Source organism: Rana temporaria, chromosome 1 (genome assembly GCF_905171775.1).
Source record: "Rana temporaria chromosome 1, aRanTem1.1, whole genome shotgun sequence".
Taxonomy (NCBI): domain Eukaryota; kingdom Metazoa; phylum Chordata; class Amphibia; order Anura; family Ranidae; genus Rana; species Rana temporaria.
The window spans coordinates 358,857,865-358,877,218 of NC_053489.1; the positions used below are offsets into that span (position 1 = coordinate 358,857,865).

General features: G+C 47.4%; 1 protein-coding gene across 1 annotated transcript in view; it reads right to left on the bottom strand.

Annotated features, from left to right (window-relative positions):
* Positions 1-19,354, bottom strand: part of CELF5 (CUGBP Elav-like family member 5) — a 210,032-nt gene that overhangs the window by 9,493 nt on the left and 181,185 nt on the right. Inside the window, exon 10 of the mRNA XM_040321713.1 lies at positions 9,513-9,590. Within this exon, the coding sequence (XP_040177647.1) occupies positions 9,513-9,590 (78 nt within the window). The remainder of the gene's footprint in view (positions 1-9,512; positions 9,591-19,354) is intronic.

Consider the following 19,354-nt stretch of genomic DNA (forward strand, 5'->3'; position numbering starts at 1 on the left):
AATAGCTGTAGTCTTTCCCGCCCTGCCGCGTATAGACACTCCCCCTTGCTCGGGTGAACTGTCCAATCCGGAGCAAGGGGGAGTGTCTAAACGCAGCGCGGAGCGAATCATTACAGCTATTCAAAGCTGTAATGTTCCCCGCTGTGTACAGCTTCTGTGTGCAACGGCGGACTAAGCAGGGGGCGTCAGGCCGTAACCCCCCCTCCGCAACTAAAGCATGGCGCGGCCGCGGTGACAGCACGATTGATGGCACGGCATGGCAGACTAGGTAAAACACAGGCTGGGCTATTCAGGGGGGGGGGGGGGTTGCGAGCCCTACCCGAGTTATACCCGCCACCCGGGACCCGCCGCAATGATCCCCTTCTCCATGGCAGCGCAGCGCCGCGGCTCTGATACTATCGGCTCAGCTGTGACTGTCTCTGTCTGACAGTCACACAGCCGAGTGTGAAGCTGCGGCGCCGCCTCCCACCTCCTCCTCCGTACAAGTGCTCTGCTCTGTGGGGCGCGCTGAGTCTGAAGACAAGGGGGTGTCAGTCACTCTGCACTATTGTAAGGGGGGGGGTGTTCTGTATATGAGGGGATGTTCTGTATTGTGGGGGGGAGGGTGTTCTGTATATGAGGGGATGTTCTGTATATGAGGGGATGTTCTGTATTGTGGGGGGAGGGTGTTCTGTATGGGGGGGGGTTCTGTATTGTGTGGGGGGGGTGTTAGTATAGGGGGGGTTCTGTATATGAGGGGGTGTTCTGTATATGAGGGGGGGGTTCTGTATTGTGAGACGCCTCTGTCTGTGTGTCCCCCGCCGTGTACCGCTCCGGTCCCCGTCCATGCTCTATTCCTGTACCCAGCAGTGCTGTGCATCAGTACCCCTCCATGCTCCGCTCGTGTCCCCCGCCGTGTTCTGCTAGTGTTTCCCCCGCCGTGCTCCGCTCGTGTCCCCCGCCGTGTTCTGCTAGTGTTTCCCCCGCCGTGCTCCGCTCGTGTCCCCCGCCGCGCTCCGCATCGGTCCCCCTCCATGCTCTTCTGCGGTCCTCCGCTCCTCTCTGTGTACCGCTCTGGTCCCTGCCGTCCTCCACTCCCCTCTGTGTATCGCTCCGGTCCCCCGCCGTGCTCCCCCTCCCCCCTCTGTCCTCGATCTGTCAGGATGGAGAGCAGAGGAAGGAGCCCTTTTCTGAATGAACAGTCAGTGATCACTGACTGTCCATTCATAACTGAGCATCATAACTGTGTAACGATGTCTCAGTTTATGGATGTAGAGAAGCCGCTGTCTCCTTTACATTCATTTACAGCGCAGTTGAGCCTGCAGAGAAAGGGACTGGGGAATCTGTGTCCTTAGTCCCTTTCTCTGTCTCAAATAGGAGATATTAGGGGTCTGTTAAGACCCCCAATATCTCACCAAAGCCCCCCCAACAGAGCTGCTAAAAACAAAAAAAATAATTGTAAAAATAATAAAGTTAAATAAAAAAAAAACTGACACCGCCCCCCCCCCCCCCCCCCCCCCCCCAAAGAAAGCATTGTGTGTGTATATATATATATATATATATATATATATATTAAAGAATATTAAAAAAAATTAATTGTAAAAAATAACTGACAGTCCAAGCGTCAGTACAGGCATACCCCACTTTTAAGTACACAGTGGGACCAGAGCATGTATGTAAAACGAAAATGTACTTAAAATGAAACAATATATTTTTTCACTTCTAGGGTGTAGTAGGGGGTCAGGGGCTGTAGTGGGGGTGTCAGGAGCTGTAGTTGAGGTCTCAGGGTCTGTATTGGGGGTGTCAGGGGCACACTAGAACAGGAAGGGCTATGCTCTCGGAGCTTTAGCTCCTTCTACTGTGGCTGCAAAATGTCTGTACAGTACTTGTAAGGCACTTTACATACACTCGCGGGTATGTCCTTACTCGCGAGTGTATGTAAAGTGAGTGTACTTAAAGCGGGGTATGCCTGTACTGCATATTACTGCCACTGTCAAAATAAAACTTAAAAAAAAGTATCGGTATTCGGTATCAGCCAGTACTTGAAAAAAAGTATCGGTACTCGTACTCAGTCCTAAAAAAGTGGTATCGGGACAACCCTAGTCATGAAAATAAAGAAAACTCTTTGAATGAGAAGGTGTGTCCAAACTTTTGGTCTGTACTGTATATAGAAATGGGGTGGGGTCACCGGGTGATGTCATCCGGCGACCCCGCCCCCTTATGACAACCTCGCTCGGGGCATGCTGGGACTGTAATGTCATAAGGTGGCGGTGTCACCGGATGACATCACCCGGTGACCCCGCCCCATGACTATATAAGTCGTTGAGCACCATGCACACGGCATTACAGCGGGAGAGAGCGTTGTGTCAACATCGGAAGAAAAGAAGAGGGAAGAAAACGACGGAGAAGACCAGGCCAACGCTAGTAAAAGATCTGGCAGAAGATAGCGGAGGAGCCCAGCAGAGGACAGAAGGCAACAGAAAATGTGAGATAAACGGGAGAGCGCAGAGAAGACGCTGGAGAAGTCGGAACAGACCCCCGTAGTGGGAAGAAGACCCCCAGAAGAAGACCCACAGAGCTGCCTAATAAATTATTTTAAAAACCTGTTTAGTGTGTTTTTTTATTGACACTTTTCCCCCCAGGTGAATGGGTAACGGTACGATGTACCCCATACACATTCACATAGGGTGGGGGGGCCGGGATCTCGGGCCCCCTTATTAAAGGGGGATCCCAGATTCCGATAAACCCCCCGCCCGCAGACCCCGACAACCAACGGCCAGGGTGGTCGGGAAGGGGCCCTCGTCCTCATCAACATGGGGGTAAGGTGCTTTCGGTTGGGGGGCGCAGGGCCCCCCCGCCCAAAAGCACCCACCCCCCCATGTTTAGGGCATGCGGCCTGGTACGGCTCGGGAGAGGGGGTGCTCGCTCGTCCCCACCTTCTTTCCTGACCGGCCAGGCTGGTGCTCGGATAAGGGTCTGGTATGGATTTTGGGGGGACACCACACTGTTTTTTTGGCGTAGGGTTTCCCTTAAAATCCATACCAGGCCGAAGGGCCTTGTATGCTCATGAAGGGGGAACCCTTTCATTACTTTAATGTAATTTCTCATGTCGCGCAACTTGGGGCGACACAAGTCGAATCCCAAGTCGCGGTAGTGTGAACTGGCACTAACAGAGTGTGTTGAACAAATAAAAACTCAAAACAAAAAAACAAAAAACCCATAAAGAACTAAGATTATCTGATTATAGTGTGGATAATTGTCATAACTCCTTTGTTGATGTGAAATTCCACTTCTCAGTACAGGTACCAGAATTGTATATATTTGCTTGTATTGTTTAATAGGGTTATAATACCGGTAATAGAGGGGGGTGGTAATAGCTGTTATAAGAGGTTTCAAAGGGGTAAGTGGTTTCCTCAACGGTCCTTACAGGGAGTGAGAAGAAAGAATGAAGTAAGGTCCAGAGTTTTAACTTACATTTCTGTCGGCTCTTTTTGTGAGTGATTAGGCCATAAGTTTGGTATATTCATCAGTAGTGAAAAAGTGCTGCCAGCAAGACCATGTTTTCGTGAACTTGGAAGGGGTATCATTCGCTTGATGAATGAGTTCTTCAATTTCTGAAGTTTTCTGTATACATCTAACCCACTCTGATAAAAATGTTGTTTTTTATGATGAAATTCAAGCTCAACTTTAATCAGCTCAATGCTGCACATGAAAGCAACACAATACAGTCTAAAGAGACCCACACGAGTTAATTATCTCTATCAACATTACCAGCCGTAAGAACATTCCCAAAATGAAGGGCACATTGTATGCGGGGATCCTAAAGCTGACAACCAGCTAAATGTACTGTCAGGGATGGCCTAAGACATTGTGCTGCCTGGGTCCAAGAATTAAATGCGACTTATTACAGTGGTGGTTACTGTGAATGCTCCTATTACATTAGTGGTCACTGTAAACCCCCATTACATTGGCCAGTGTAGAATCTCCTCTTTATACTGCATTTGTGGTCAGTTTGGAATTCTCCCTTACATTGGTCGTCCATGTAGAAGCCCCCTTTATATTGGTGGTCAATGTAAATTTCCAATTACATTGGCGGCCAGTGTAGTTCCCCCCCTTTTTTGGTTGTTGGTGTAAAATCTCCCATTACATTGGTTGTCAGTGTAAATTTTTCATTACATTGGTGATCAGTATATATTTCACTTTACATTGGTGGTAAATGCAGAATTGCCCTTACACTAGTGGTCAGTGTAAAACCCCCTTTACATTGGTGGTCAGTGTAAATCCCCTCTAACTTTGGTGGTCAGTATGGAAGTGTCACTTTATGTTGGTGCTCCGTACAAATCTTTTTTACAATGGTTGTCAGTGTAAATTACCCCTTACATGGAGGTTAATGTATCTTCCCCCTTACACTGGTGGTCAGTGTAAATCCCCCTTTACATTGGTGGTCATTGTAAATCCCTTACGTTGGTGCTCAGTATACAATGGTTGTCAGTATAAATTACCCCTTACATGGAGGTTATTGTATCTTCCCCCTTACACTGGTGGTTGGTGTAAATGCTCCCTATTACATTGGTGTCAGTGTAGAAAGCCCTCTTTATATTGATGAGTGGCGTAAAATCCCTGTTACTTGGTGGTCAGTGCAAATTCCCCCTCACATTGGTGGTCATTGTAAAGTCACCATTACATTGGTGGCAAGTGTAAAATCCCCCACTATATACTCGCTAAATATTTCCAGCTTTGCTTAACATGATTCAGAATTTACCACAGTGTACTGCCTCCTAACTAATCTCCTCCTCCCACCACTGCCACTGATCCCATCAACCCCCTAACATTGCTACTGATCACACCCTCCCCTCCCCCAGCACTGCCACTGATCCCAGGAGTCTTAGGATCCCTAAAAGTGTTCTGTCTATTGATGGGTCCACCTCTAGTAACAAACCAGTGAGCAGTAATAAAGTGCACTAACTTCTTGCAACCAATCAGTGAGCAGTATTAAAAAATGTAATGGCATACCACCAGGCCCAGACTGGGACAAAAATTAGGCCCGGACATTTTAAACTGAGCAGCCCATAGCTAATTTACCAGGAGGCTCGGAGAGCATGAGGGGGGGGGGTAGAGAATGTGGGGGGGTGGAGAACACAGGGGAGTGTGGAGAGCACTAAGGGGGCCCGAGAGCACAGGGGGTGAAGAGCATGGGGGGTAGAGAGCACTAGGGGGAGCAGGAGAGCACAAGCAGGGGCAGAGAACACAGGAGGCGAAGAGCACAGTGGGGGTGGAGAGCACAGAGGGGCTGGAGAGCACTGGGGAGGTCGGAGAGCACTGAGGGGGCAGGGACCTCGGGGGGGGGGCTGGAGAGCACAAGCAGGGGCAGAGAACATAGAAGGTGAACAGCACAGGGAGGTGAAGAGCACATGGGGGGCTTAAGAGCACTGGGGGGCAGAGAGCACAGGGGCGGCCGGAGAGCATAGGGGCGGCCGGAGAGCATAGGGGGGCCTGAGAGTACAGGAAGGGGCTGGAGAGCACTGGGAGGGGCTGGAGAGCACTGGGGGGCCGGAGAGTAAAGGGGAGCTGATGAGCACAGGGGGCCTGAGAGCACTGGGAGGGGCTGGAGAGAGTTAGGGGGCCGGAGAGTACAGGGGTTGATGAGCACAGGGGGTCCTGAGAGCACTGGGAGGGGCTGGAGAGCAGGAGGGGCTGGAGAGCACTGGGGGGCCTAAGAGCACTGGGGGAGGGCTGGAGAGTATGGAGGGCTGGAGAGCACTGAGGGGGAGGGCTAGAGAGCACAGAGGGCTGGAGAGCACTGGGGGCCAGAGAGTACTGGGGGGCTGATGAGCACTGGGGGCCTGAGAGCACTGGGAGGGGCTGGAGAGCATTAGGGAGGCTGGAGAGTACAGGGGTTGATAAGCACAGGGGGGCCTGAGAGCACTGGGAGGGGCTGGAGAGCACAGGGGGTGGGCTGGAGAGCACTGGGGGGACCTAGGAGCACTGGGGGGAGGGTGGAGAGCACTGGGGGGGCTGATGAGCACTGGGGGGCCTGAGAGCACTGGGGGACGGAGAGTACATGGGGGCCTGATGAGCACTGGGGGGCGGAGAGTACAGGGGTTGATGAGCACAGGAAGGCCTGAGAGCACTGGGGGGGGGGGGCCTGAGAGCACTGGGGGGGCTGAAGAGCACTGGGGGGCCAGAAAGTACAAGGGGGCTGATGAGCACTGGGGGCCGGAGAGTACAGGGGGCTGATGAGCACTGGGGGGCCTGAGAGCACAGAGAGGTGGCTGGAGAGCACTGGGGGGGGGCCTGAGAGCACAGGGGGGCCTGAGAGCACTGGGGGGGCTGGAGAGCACTGGGGGGGCTGGAGAGCACTGGGGGGGGGGCTGGAGAGCACTGGGGGCTGGAGAGTACAGGGGGGCTGGAGAGTACAGGGGGGCTGATGAGCACTGGGAGGGGCTGGAGAGCTCTGGGGGGACTGGAGTGTACAGGGGCTGGAGATCACTGGAGGGAGTTGAAGATCACTGGAATGCAGTAGTAGAGCCTGAGAGCAGGGGGTGCACCTGAGAGCATGGTGGGAGCCTATGAGCACTAGGGGGTAGTAGAAAGAAGCAGCTGCATACACAGAAGAATCCATCACTTTATTTTTCTCCTACAGCCTCTGAATGCCCACGGAGAGAGAGTAATAAGCAGGCATTCAGAGACTGTGGGAGAAAAATAAAGACATGGATTCTTCTACTGTGTCTGCAGCGGCTTCTCCTATCCAGGCACACGCGTGGAGACTCAGACATACTCACTTGATCATCGGTGGCCGCGTCTCATGTAGATCCCCTCCCTCTTCACGGTCACAAGTATCGTGACCTGTAGTCTCTGCCCCCAGCCCGACGGCTGAACTGTAATGGCGGCCGGGCGAGCAGCGGGGGCTCAAGGAGCAGCTCCGCTGCCTTGGCCCCACAAGAACATGCGGCCCGTGGCCCACAGTGCAAGTGGCCACCATGCATACCGCCATGTTACCACTCCCCCCATTTGGCACTGTAGGGGATCCATGAGTGCAGTGTGTGTCAGCACAGTGGAGTGCAGTGTGTGTCAGCACAGTGTCCCCCCCCATCCCTCAGGGCCCATGTGCAGTGAACACATTACACCCATGGATGATATTGCACTGGGATAGAGCTGTATAGGGGCTGGCTAGGGCTGTATAGGGGCGGGCTAGGGCAATATAGGAGCAGGCTAGGGTAGTATATAGACAGGCAAGGGTAGAATATAGACAGGCTAGGGTAGTATAGGGGCAGGCTAGGGTAGTATATGGACAGGCTAGGTCAGTAAAAGGGCAGGCTAGGGTAGTATATAGACAGGCTAAGGCAGTAGAGGGGCAGACTAGGGTAGTATAAGGGCAGGCTAGGGTAGTATAGGGGTGGGCTAAGGTAGTATAATGGCAATCTAGGGCTGTGTAGTGATTTTTGAGCATGACAGGTTATGCAACATTTGGCCATCCAGCAGATAAACAGCCACTACAAAAATGAAATGATGGACACCCTTTGTGCCCTGTCACACAGAACTAAGTTATATTAACTCTCTGTTGCTCTCTCCCAGTGCTCCCACAGTCTTCAGTGCCTAGCCTCACACAAGCACCAGAGCAGAAGAAGGCAGGCCAGGCGTGAGGCCAGCCGCACCCCCTCCTCCAGTTCCACCCAATAGAAATGCAAGCCTCGCAAGCTGCGCACAAAATCGGCTGCTGGTGGAGTCGTTGGGGAAGGGATCTTTCAAAGCGCTATGTTTACTCTGGGTACCCCGCCCCCGGCTGCACACACACCTGAGCTCTTAACAGCCGGTGTTAGACTGTGTGTAAGCACCCTCGTGCCCGGCAACTATGAGTATGCGTGATGAGGGCAGCACGGCGGCCCTTTAACATGGCAGTGGAAATCTTGGGTGTCAATTTGCCTTCCCTCTCAAAGTGCTACCTGGGTCCAGGCCGGCCCTGTGTACTGTAAATACTACAAAACTGTACAATATACAGTATTTATACATTCAGATATGAAATACAGTATATAGGCACAGAGAACATAGCTATAAAAGCAAATACTCTGCTGAGTTCAGATTAACATCCTTTTTATTGAAATGTTCCATGTCTTCCTGTTGCACTCTTTAAATTAGTTATTGCTTCCATGGAAATGGGCATTTTATGTGTTATACCTGTCACAAAGGAAGCATTACATGTTCAGGTCTTTGCCACCAGGGGCGCCATCCCCTCTCTCCAGGCCATCCCCTATATGCAATCGCCTAGCCTAGCATGAATCTATCCATGGGCGCCGCTGCCACCCCATGTGTCCGGTCCCTTTCAGGGCACCAGGTGCATGAATTACAGCGGCAAGTTTTTTTTTTAAGCACCTGATTAGAGCCAGAGGCTCTTATAGGCTTATAGGCCGGGAAGTGGGTCTGATAACCATCACCTGATTGGTTGAAAGAACAGGCGATCCTTTTGGACACCTAGGAGGAGACGCATGGCGGAGGCGAGGAGCAGAAGAGCTGCTGGCCGATGCCTGGATGCTCGGTCCCCGCCGCCACTCCTCAGATGCCTGATTCCTGCTGCTGCTCATCGGATGTCCAATCCCCGCCGCTACTCCTCCGAAGCCCATTGCCTAGATGGGGTAAGTGCCAATGGACCAACCTGGGAGAAAGGGGGGGGGGGGGGGGTTAGTTGTTTGCTGCCCCTCCCCCCCAAACAAAAAAACACCAGCCGCCACTGCCAGCCACAAACCTTGGAAATTCAAACTAATCAAGATGGAAAAACACAGCAAGTTAAGGTTAGTTTCAGTAAAAATAATAATATAATATATAATAATAATAATTAATAGATCCAGAGGTACCGATAGGCTGAAGTTACATGCAAATCTTTACTTTTCATGTAAAAGTCAATCTTGTTCCATTCCCTCCTGCCTCCAGAGCCTGATAGGATGGATCACGACACTTACAAAAATGGCAGCATGTGAGAGGGCAGGGCCAAGTTTGCTTATTAAGCAAAATATTAAGATTTGCATATAACTTTAATCTATTGTTCAATTAAATGCAGTATTAAGTAGCCTCCAATTATATATTTTTTTCCCATATGTTCATGCTAAAGCAAATACTACACAGATAAAATACATACACAGGAGCGATATTAACTGCAAAGTAATATTGTGGTTATTTACATCCAGTTCTAGGAAATATACAGCACAGCCCTGCCTGGCAGGTAAGGGCACCTGATCTTTCTCCTCCACAGTTTAGTAACACCTACAGGTCTCTTGAGTCTGTGACTGAACAATGAAAAGAGAAGCAGTAGAATGATGGGCTCATCCCTCTGTCATTTGGATTTCTCCCCCTGTCATCCTTTTTAGCACATGAGCACTGATTGTCTACTTGTGCTTATTCTCCTTCTCACAGTCTGGTCTCTACTGTAGAGAGAATTGCAAGATAATTTCTTATTTTTAACTGCCTAGAGTTCTGCTTAAAATGGGCAGGTTTGTAAACTTTGAATTTCGAGGATTGAAGGTCTCCATCAGCACTCTTACCTTCACGTTGCTGCAGAATAGGAGGAGGCTGCGGGGTGCTGTGTGTGACAGGTGTAAGAGCTGCAGTGGGATAAATAGCTGTGGTGTGGAAAAGAAAAGAAAATTAATAACAGAGGTTGTGAAAAAAATGGCATTCAAAGCAACAGTGCAAAGCATAGCCTTTTCATGTAGAAATCCACAATTACGTATCAAAGGAGAACAAGGGGAAGCAGAAAGGCACCTGCCGAGAGATCAGGGGAAGGGGGAATCCACTCATCCTATTAATTCTGGTGTCAGGAGACCAGCAAATCCCTGATCTATAATCCTACTCCATAGGAGACAATCTGAAGCAAAATTAGGTTTTAATCCTGGAGTAGGCTAGATCACATAACAAATGTTAGCCACCTCCCATGATATGCCAACCTAAAGTGGACCTACTCAAATCGTTTGAACCCCTTTTCCCTTTACAAATCACCCACTTTTAGTTGTAAATTGTACTTGTAAAGAAAAAAAAATAGTTATCTTAGCTTTGTCTTCTACTAGACAGTGTAAGGCCTCGTACACACGACCGAGGAACTCGACGGGCGAAACACATCGTTTTGCTCGTCGAGTTCCTTGTCAGGCTGTCGAGGAACTCTGCGAGCCAATTTTCTCCATTCCCAACGAGGAAAAAGAGAACATGCCCTCTTTTTGGCTCGACGAGTTCCTCGACAGTTTCCTCGTCTAAAAATGTACACACGACCGATTTCCTCGGCAAAAAAAACAAAACAGCAAGTTTCTTGCTGGTTTTTGCCGAGAAACTCGGTCGTGTGTACGAGGCCTTAATGATTTGTCAAGGGGAGGGGCCAGGGCAGTGTAAGCAAATCTTGCGTTTTACTGCAAGGTCCCCTTTAACCGTTTTGCAGAAAACAGGAGTATGTGAAGATCAGGGCACAATTAAAGTGAAACTCAAAATGTAAAAATTTGCTATTTTATACGGAACGTCTTAAAATATTCTTTGCCCCTAAGCAGTAGCCTGAAAAATGTAACTGTCTTCTGTTCCTCCTGAAAAATAGCAGTGAATTATTTTACATTCAAGCTCATAGCTGTTTGCCTGCAGTGTGAGATCTAAATCAATATTGCCTTTGACAGCTAGTCTGAGGAGATTTGGTCATTTCACTACTGTGCTGCTCACTGTTCTCCTTGCTGGAGAGAGAGCTGTACCAGATGACCTGTTGGGAAGGATCTCTCTGTCTTTGCTTCATTCATTATACAGATCTGAATGTTCTGCACTTCTTCTGCTGCATCTTGAATATTCCCCATCAGTCAGCAGAACGCCAGTCATCAGGGGCAGCTATTACACTAGGAAGAAAAAGTCTACAAGGCCATCTCCACACAGAGACACTGTGCAGAACAAGACATGGCAAGTCAGTATAAGGCCCCTTTCACACCAGTGGACCGTACGTATTTTCATCCATCCGTTTACGGATGAAAAAGGGACACACATGTATCCCTATGGGATAGCGGGTGTCATCGGTCTCTGCTATGCTCCGATTCTGCAGACGGAGGAAAATCCATCCATCTGCGGACCGGATCGGCTGGACACGGACAAAATCCAGATACACCACCTCTACGGGCCTTCCTTTAGCTAGATTGCAGCTCAGCTCCTCATAGAAGGGTAATAGATTGATTTGGCAAGAATCCATGCTGATTACTGCTAATGATATAGTTGTCATTATTAAAATCTTGTATATAGTCCCTTATCATCCCCTCCAAGAGCTTGCATACAATTGATGTTAGGCTAACTGGTCTGTAATTCCCAGGGATGTATCTTTTTTAAATATTGGTGCTACATTGGCTTTTCTCCAATCAGCTGGTACCATTCCAATCAGTAGACCGTTCGTAAAAATTAGGAACAATGGTCTGGCCATTACTTGACTGAGTTCCTTAACCACTTGGCGCCCACCCACCGTCAAATGACGGCTGGGCAGTGCGGCTCTCGTTCTGGGTGGCTGCCCAGAACGACGCTCTCACGCCCGCGGGAGTGTGCAGCGGGGCCACCACGGCCGCGCCGTGTTGCTGGTAATCAACGCTCTTTGCCTCCGTCTGACGGATCGGATGAAAACAGATAGGCCGTTTTTATCCAATCCCCCATAGAGGAGAGTGGAGCTCTGACAGGTCCGTCCCTGCACAGTGAGCAGAGACGGACCTGTCATCTGCCGACTCCTCCCCGCTGAGCAAACGGAGTCCGTCAAAACGGACAGTCCCGTGTGAAAGGGGTCTAAGAGAACATATCAACTCCAGGGAACCACAGGTAATACTGGTTACTTGTCATTTGCCCTCTGCCTGTCTTTTTGGGGACCAGTTTGCACAGTACAGGTCCTCTGTAAAATAGCTGACTTTTGCAATAATAGGTAACATTAAGGCTGCTTTCACACTGAGGCGTCGGCAGTAAAGCTATTTTCAGCGTCGTTTTTGAGGTGGTTTTCGCTTTTAATCCCCACTAGGGGCCAAAAAAAATGTGCTGTGCTGCCCATTCATTTCAATGGGCAGGGGCGCTTTAGGAGTGGTGTATACACTGCTCCTGCAGCGCTGCAAAGATGCGGCTAGCAGGACTTTTTTTACTGTCCTGCTAGCTCACCGCTCCAGTGTGAAAACCCTCAGGCAAAGGAGAGGCTCTTTCAAGGTGCTTTGCAGGCACTATTTTTAGCGTTATAGCGCCTGCAAAACGCCTCAGTGTGAAAGCAGCCTAATAGTAAGATTATGTTTTGTTTTGAAAATACCTAAAACCTTTTTAAAATATTGCATACTATATAAAATATATAACAGATATAAAATGCATATGTCAAAAACCTACTGTATGTTTGTATGTATGTGTGTGTATATATATATATATATATATATATATATATATATATATATATATATATATATATATATATATATATATATATATATATATATATATATATATAAAACTATATTACTATATTACCTTGCCTTTACACGCACATGAATTTTAATGGCATCCCAGTCTTATAGGTAGATTCACACACATCTGCCTAACTTTAGGGCGGCCTAGCCTAGCCTTTTTAGGCTACACCGCCGTAAATTAGTTAGGCTAGTAGTGATTCACAATCTACTTACCTGCTAATCTACGGCGGTGTAGCCTAAAACGAGCGGGCGTAAGGGCGCTTAATTCAAATGACTTGGAGGGGGGCGTGTTGTATGGAAATGAGGCTTTGACGTTTTTGGACACTGCGCATGCGCCGGGCGACTACATTTCCCAGTGCGCATTGCGGCTAAGTAGGCCGTACGGGCCAATTGATTTCAACGCGGACGTAAACGACGTAACTCCCGATTCGCGGACGACTTACGCAAACGACGTAAAAAATTCGAACCTCGCGGCGGGAACGGCGGCCATACTTTAACATTGTTATTCCACCTCATAGGTGGAATAACTTCAGGCCGCCTAAGGCCTTACGGAAACGATGTTAATCGACGGCGTAGGCCTGGCGTACGTTCGTTAATCGGCGTATTCCCTCATTTACATAATCTACGCCGGCCGCAATGGAAGCGCCATCTAGCGGCCAACAGAAACATTGCAAGCTAAGATAGAACGGCGCAAGCCGGCCTATCTTAGCTTTGTTTAAGTGTATCTCTGTTAGAGAATACACTTAAACAAACGCCCGCGTAGATTCAGAGTTAGGTCGGCTTATCTACTGATAAGCCGGCCTAACTCTTTGTGAATCTACCTATTAGTGCGTAGGGTTCAATATTGAGTTGGCCCACACTTTGCAGCTATAACAGCTTCAACTCTTCTGGGAAGGCTGTCCACAAGATTTAGGAGTGTGTCTATGGAAATGTTTGAGAAAGAAAGAAAAAAGGAGGGCGCACCGACCTAGTGCATTACCACTTGGGGTTGTAAAGGTTCCTCTTTTATTTTCTTAATAGGTTCCTTTAAGCTAGTGCATTGTTGGTTCACTTACCTTTTCCTTCCATTTCCCTTCTAAATGTTTTTTTTTTTGCTTGAATTTCTCACTTCCTGTTTCTCCTCAGTAAGCTTTCCACCATCATCCGAGCTGTGGAAAGTCATTTAGAACAGCTTACTGAGGAGGAACAGGAAGTGAGAAATTCAAACAAAGAAAACAAAGGGAAAAAAACATTTAGAAGGGAAATTGAAGGAAAAGGTAAGTAAACCAACAATGCACTAGCTTAAAGTAACCTATTTAGAAAATAAAATAAAAAACGAACCTTTACAACCCCTTTAAAAGTTTTAATAAAAGCAATGATTCTACTCACAAAGGGAGCTTACGTAAGCGCTTTTCTGACAGTTAAGCTTGATCTCTTGGCGCCTGCCAGCAGGACTTGATGACAAGGAGGATCAGATGATACCTCAAACGTCTGAATGGCTGACGCGTTTCTGGGGCGCACCCTTTTCTTCAGAGCCTAGGTGGTTTATGATAGCTCTCTCCTGTGTGCCCTCAAAAGTATATGTATACACATGTGCAAAGGGGCCCCAGCTCAGGTGGCCATCAATCAGCAAAACCCCACCCCTCAATCATGGCTTCTCCCGCCCATGGGGATGTGACTCCCACATTACCACCACCATGAGAGGTAGCCAATTAACAGACCATGGTGGCCAAAGTGGAGGCACCATGGCACCACCTTCCACTAATGCTAGCCAATAGTGCAAATATTTGGCATAAATTAGTGAAGACTGCGAAAAGGTTGAAACTTTTATAGCTGCAAAGGGTGGGCCAACTCAATATAAGCCCTGGTTCACACTGGGCTGCGGGAGTGAAGCCGTGCGAGTTCAGCTGAACTCGCACGATTTCACTCCCGCTGGCAGTCCCGATTTCGGCCGCGATTTAAGAGACATCTGTGCAGGTTTCTGCACAGATGTCTATGTAAATCGCGACCCTAAATCGCAAAAAGTAGTACAGGAACTACTTTTTGAAATCGGTGCAGCGCCGCAGATGCGGCGTCGCACCGATTAGGACGGTGTCTTTGCCGACAATTGCCGGCAAATGCCTATGTAAATCGCGGCCCTAAATCGCAAAAAGTAGTACAGGAACTCGTTTTTGAAATCGGTGCAGCGCCGCAGATGCGGCGTCGCACCGATTAGGACGGTGTCATTGCCGACAATTGCCAGCAAATGCTGCCGATTTGAGATGCGATTTCACAAGTGAAATCGCATCTCAAATCGAACCAAATCGTACCCAGTGTGAACCTGGGCTTAAACCCTATGGACTAAGACTGGGATGCCATTAAAGTTCATGTGGGTGTAAAGGCAGGTGTCCATGCTGTGAAAATGTATTTGCCCCTTCCTGATTTTCTTTTGCATATTTGTGACACTTAAATGATTCAGATTAACAAACAAATTTTAATATTACACAAAGATAACCCGAATACATACAAAATTCTGTTTTTAACCACTTGCCGACCAGCCCCGTCATTATACTGCGGCAAGGTGGCATGATCCCGCAAATCGTCATAGGTGTACGTCGGCTCGGAAACTTGTTTTTGTTGGCGCGGTCCCTTTGGCCAGCGGGGGAGCCAATCAGCGGGCTCAGCGTACTCAATATCTGCCAGCCACCTGCGATCATTCCCTGCAGTGACAGAAAGGGAACCTGCCTGTGTAAACAAGGCAGATCTCCGTTCTGACAGAGGAGATCACACAGATCCTGTCTTTCTGCTAAGCAGAAAGATGGATTTGTGTGTTTCCACAATCACACAGTCCCCCATACAGTTATTCGCAAACCAATTAATATACGCTTATTGGGATTTTTTTTACCAAAAATATGTAGCAGAATACATATCAGCCTAAACTGATGAATAAATTTGTTTATTTTTTATTTTTTGTGGAAATGTTTTATAGCTGAAAGTAAAAAATGTGTTTTTTTTCAAAATTGTCGCTCTTTTTTTGTTTATAGCACAAAAAATACAAACCGCAGAGGTGATCAAATACCACCAAAAGAAAGCTCTATTTGTGGGGTAAAAGGGACGTCAATTTTATTGGGGTACAACGTCGCACAACAGCGCAATTGTCAGCAACGACCACAAATGAATGACCTAATTATCATGGTGCTAACCCTACACTGCCTTTCTGGACATACAGAAAAAAATTATATTTATTTTATATATATATACTATATATATATATATATATATATATATATATATATACTAGCTGAATACCCGGCGTTGCCCGGTCTTCCTATCCTAACCTTTTGGGGAGGAAAATCATAGTAATATAAATATACCCATCTTTTATATAAGGGTGTAGGTAAGGGTTAATTTAACTGTCATATATTTTTATTTGGCATATAAGTAATATGTGTACCAGGTATTATTGAAATATCTCCAGGCGTAAAGAAGTTATGTGGGAACATACATTTCCCATTGATTTGCATGGGACTTTAAACAAAAACCCCGACCCTCACAAATGGGGGTAGTTAAGGGATAAATTAACTATCCTATAGTTTAAGTGGACATATAAGTAACATGTGACCAAGTGTTATCGAAATATCTACAGCCGTTTGGAAGTTATGAAGTAACATGTATTTCCCATAGAGTTGAATGGGACTTTAAAGGAAAACCTCGACCATGGCAAATGGGGGTGGGTAAGGGTTAAACCACCTATCCTATGTTTGTTGCTGACATATAAGTAACATGTGTGCCAAGTTTCATGTTAATATCTTTAGCCGTTTGGACGTGATGCTGGAACATGAAGTAACATGTATTTCCCATAGAGTTGAATGGGACTTTAAAGGAAAACCCCGACCATGGCAAATGGGGGTGGGTAAGGGTTAAACCACCTATCCTATGTTTGTTGCTGACATATAAGTAACATGTGTGCCAAGTTTCATGTTAATATCTTTAGCCGTTTGGACGTGATGCTGGAACATACATACATACACACACACACACGTTGAGTTTTATATATATAGATATATATATATATATAGATCAATATATACAGTATATAGATAGATAGATAAATCTATCTATATATAGATACATACATTCGCATAGACACACACGCATGTTTGAGCTTTAAGGTGCGTGTATGTATGCACAATATATGTATAGATTGATAGATACATACATGCATACATACACAGACACACGCATGTACTTGAGCTTTGGGGCGCACACCCTAATGGAGGGGTCGCAAACTGGCAGCCCTCCAGCTGTTGCAAAACTACAAGTCCCATGAGGCAATATAAGGCTGACAGTTACAAGCATGACTCCCACATGCAGAGGTCAGTTTGAGACCCCTGCCCTAATGCAATGCGTTTCACAACCCTATGGTGTCTTTTGCACACTTCCTGTGTTATCATGATTATTCCTCCCGTTTTTTTAAGCTTTCATATTATGGAGAATAAAATAAAGGCAAGGTTTTGTAGTTTAGCAAATAGAACTGGGCAGGGCTGACACCATTTAGTTCACACATATGATATATGTTGCAAGCTTATGGCAGGACTTAGGCTCTGAGTACATTTCTGGCAAATACTTGCAGGATCGTTAGAGTGATAAAACATGCATGCATACATGTGCATGCATTGCAAAGATGTATCATATGTGGGTTTTTTTCGTTGTTGTTTTCTTTCCATTTTTCCCTAACATACACTTTCAGATATCCCATGATTGGCCATTAACTGGTACACACACTTTATACCTCATCATCTATAGCTTCATGTACTTTAGAAAATTATCCATAATTGTCACAGGAATTACAAACACTAAGGCCCCATACACACGATAGAATCCATCCGCAGATAAATCCCAGCAAATGGGTTTCTGCGGATAGATCCTATGGTGTGTACACGCCAGCGGATCTGTTTCCGCGGAGAAATCTCCTCTGGGATGGATTCCAGCAGATCGGATATTTGCTGACATGCACAACAAATCCATCTGCTGGAATCCATTCCAACGGATGGATCCGCTCGTCTGTACAGACTCACCGGATCCATCCGTCCAAAGGGATTCCCCGCACGCGTCGTAATGATTTGACGCATGCGTGGAATTCCTTATATGACAGCGTCGCGCCCGTCGCCGCGTCATAATCGCGGCGACGGCGCGACACGTCATCGCCAGAGGATTTCCGCGCGGATTTCAATGCGATGGTGTGTACACTCCATCGCATAGAAATCTGCGGAAATCTTTGAGAGGATTTATCCGTGGAAACGGTCCGCTGGACCGTATCCGCGGATAAATTCTCTCGTGTGTATGGGGCCAAATACTGTGAGGAAGTTTAACCCCAGTTGTCAACAGTGTTGCTCATCTTCCTTTAAAAAAGTAATTAGTTACAGTTACAAGTTACTTGTCCGAAAAAGTAATTGAGTTAGTGACTCAGTTACTTTATTGGCAAAGTAACTAGTTACTCTGCAAAGTAACTGAGATTTTTTTGTAAACCAATAAAGAAAGAGGACAAAATTGGGATACACAAGTTGAAGTCGGAGAGCATGAGCAACACTGACCACAGAACAGAACTGATATTGCTTGTAAAGCTTAAAAGACTCCAATTATCTGTCTATATAACAGCACAAAGTTCATATTTCGCCACACCAGGCCTAAGGCCTTACTAGGCCTGGTGTGGCGAAATATGAACTTTGTGCTACTGGCTGAGCTGACTGACTGCTCATATTGCTTGTAATTAGCTTAAAAGACTACAATTATCTGTCTAAAAATATATAACAGGCTGTTATATAGACAGATAATTGGAGTATTTTAAGCAATATCAGCAGTCTGAGTCAGCCCAGCCAGTAAGCAGCACAAAGTTCATATTAATCGCCACACCAGGCCTAAGGCCTTAGACTAGGCCCCCCCCCCCTCCGGCTCAGCTCCTCACCTGGCTCTGGCTGCGCAGGGGACACAGTAGGTCGGTCGGTGCTGTCACTCACTGTGACTGTCTGCTTGCGCTCTAGGACAGGAGTCAGTCAGGACTGGTATCCCGGAGTCCGGACCGTGGCGCCGACCGCGACCGGTGGTGGTGCAGAGCCTCTGCGGGGGACGGGAGATGTCGGCGGCTGGATTTGTGAGTGACTCACTCAGTCAGGTGAAGTCACAGCAGGTGAGGAGGCTTACAACACTGACTCGGACTCGGAGTGAGGAGGACTCGGAGTTGAGCTCCAGACTCCCTCAGCTGGCCTCCTCGACACACGACACTGCAGGCAGCCGCGGGTGGGAGACTCCAGGCGCGTGCATGCGCCAGCGCCACCCACCCACGATGAGTCATCACGAGTCCGACACTCAAATGACCCGCGGCAACGAATTGAATCCGAGACAAAAAGATGATGTGCAGTGTGACCCTCCTCGCCCAATCACAGTCCACAGTGACTGAGTGACAGACAGTGATCATCATCACTCAGACGACGACCCCAGATTCTGCCCGGACGGACCGATCAATGTAATCTCGGTAACGCCGCCCATGTAGTGGGAACGGCGTTGCCGAGAGGGTAAAAGTAATCAAGTAGATTACTAGTTACCCGCAGGAGGCCAATCGTTAGATAACGGCGTTTATTTAAACGCCGTTACTTACAACACTGGTTGTCAATACCTTTGCCAGAACCAATGTGTGGACCTTAATACTAAAAGGCAGAATTCTTCTACTGCCATATTAAAACATATTACAATACTCAGAGCAGATTTTTTTTATCTATTTGTTTTATTCTAGAGAAGACTTATAGGGGTTAATTTACTAAGACTGGAGGGTGTAAAATCTGGTGCAGCTTTGCATGGTAGCCAATCAGCTTCGAACTCCAGATTTTGCACGCTCCAGTTTTAGTAAATCAACTCCATAGTGTAGGAAGTGATTAAAAAGGAAATTGTCATATAATTTGGCCTAGGGAAGGAAATGTAGAAATTCAGTTTGGCAT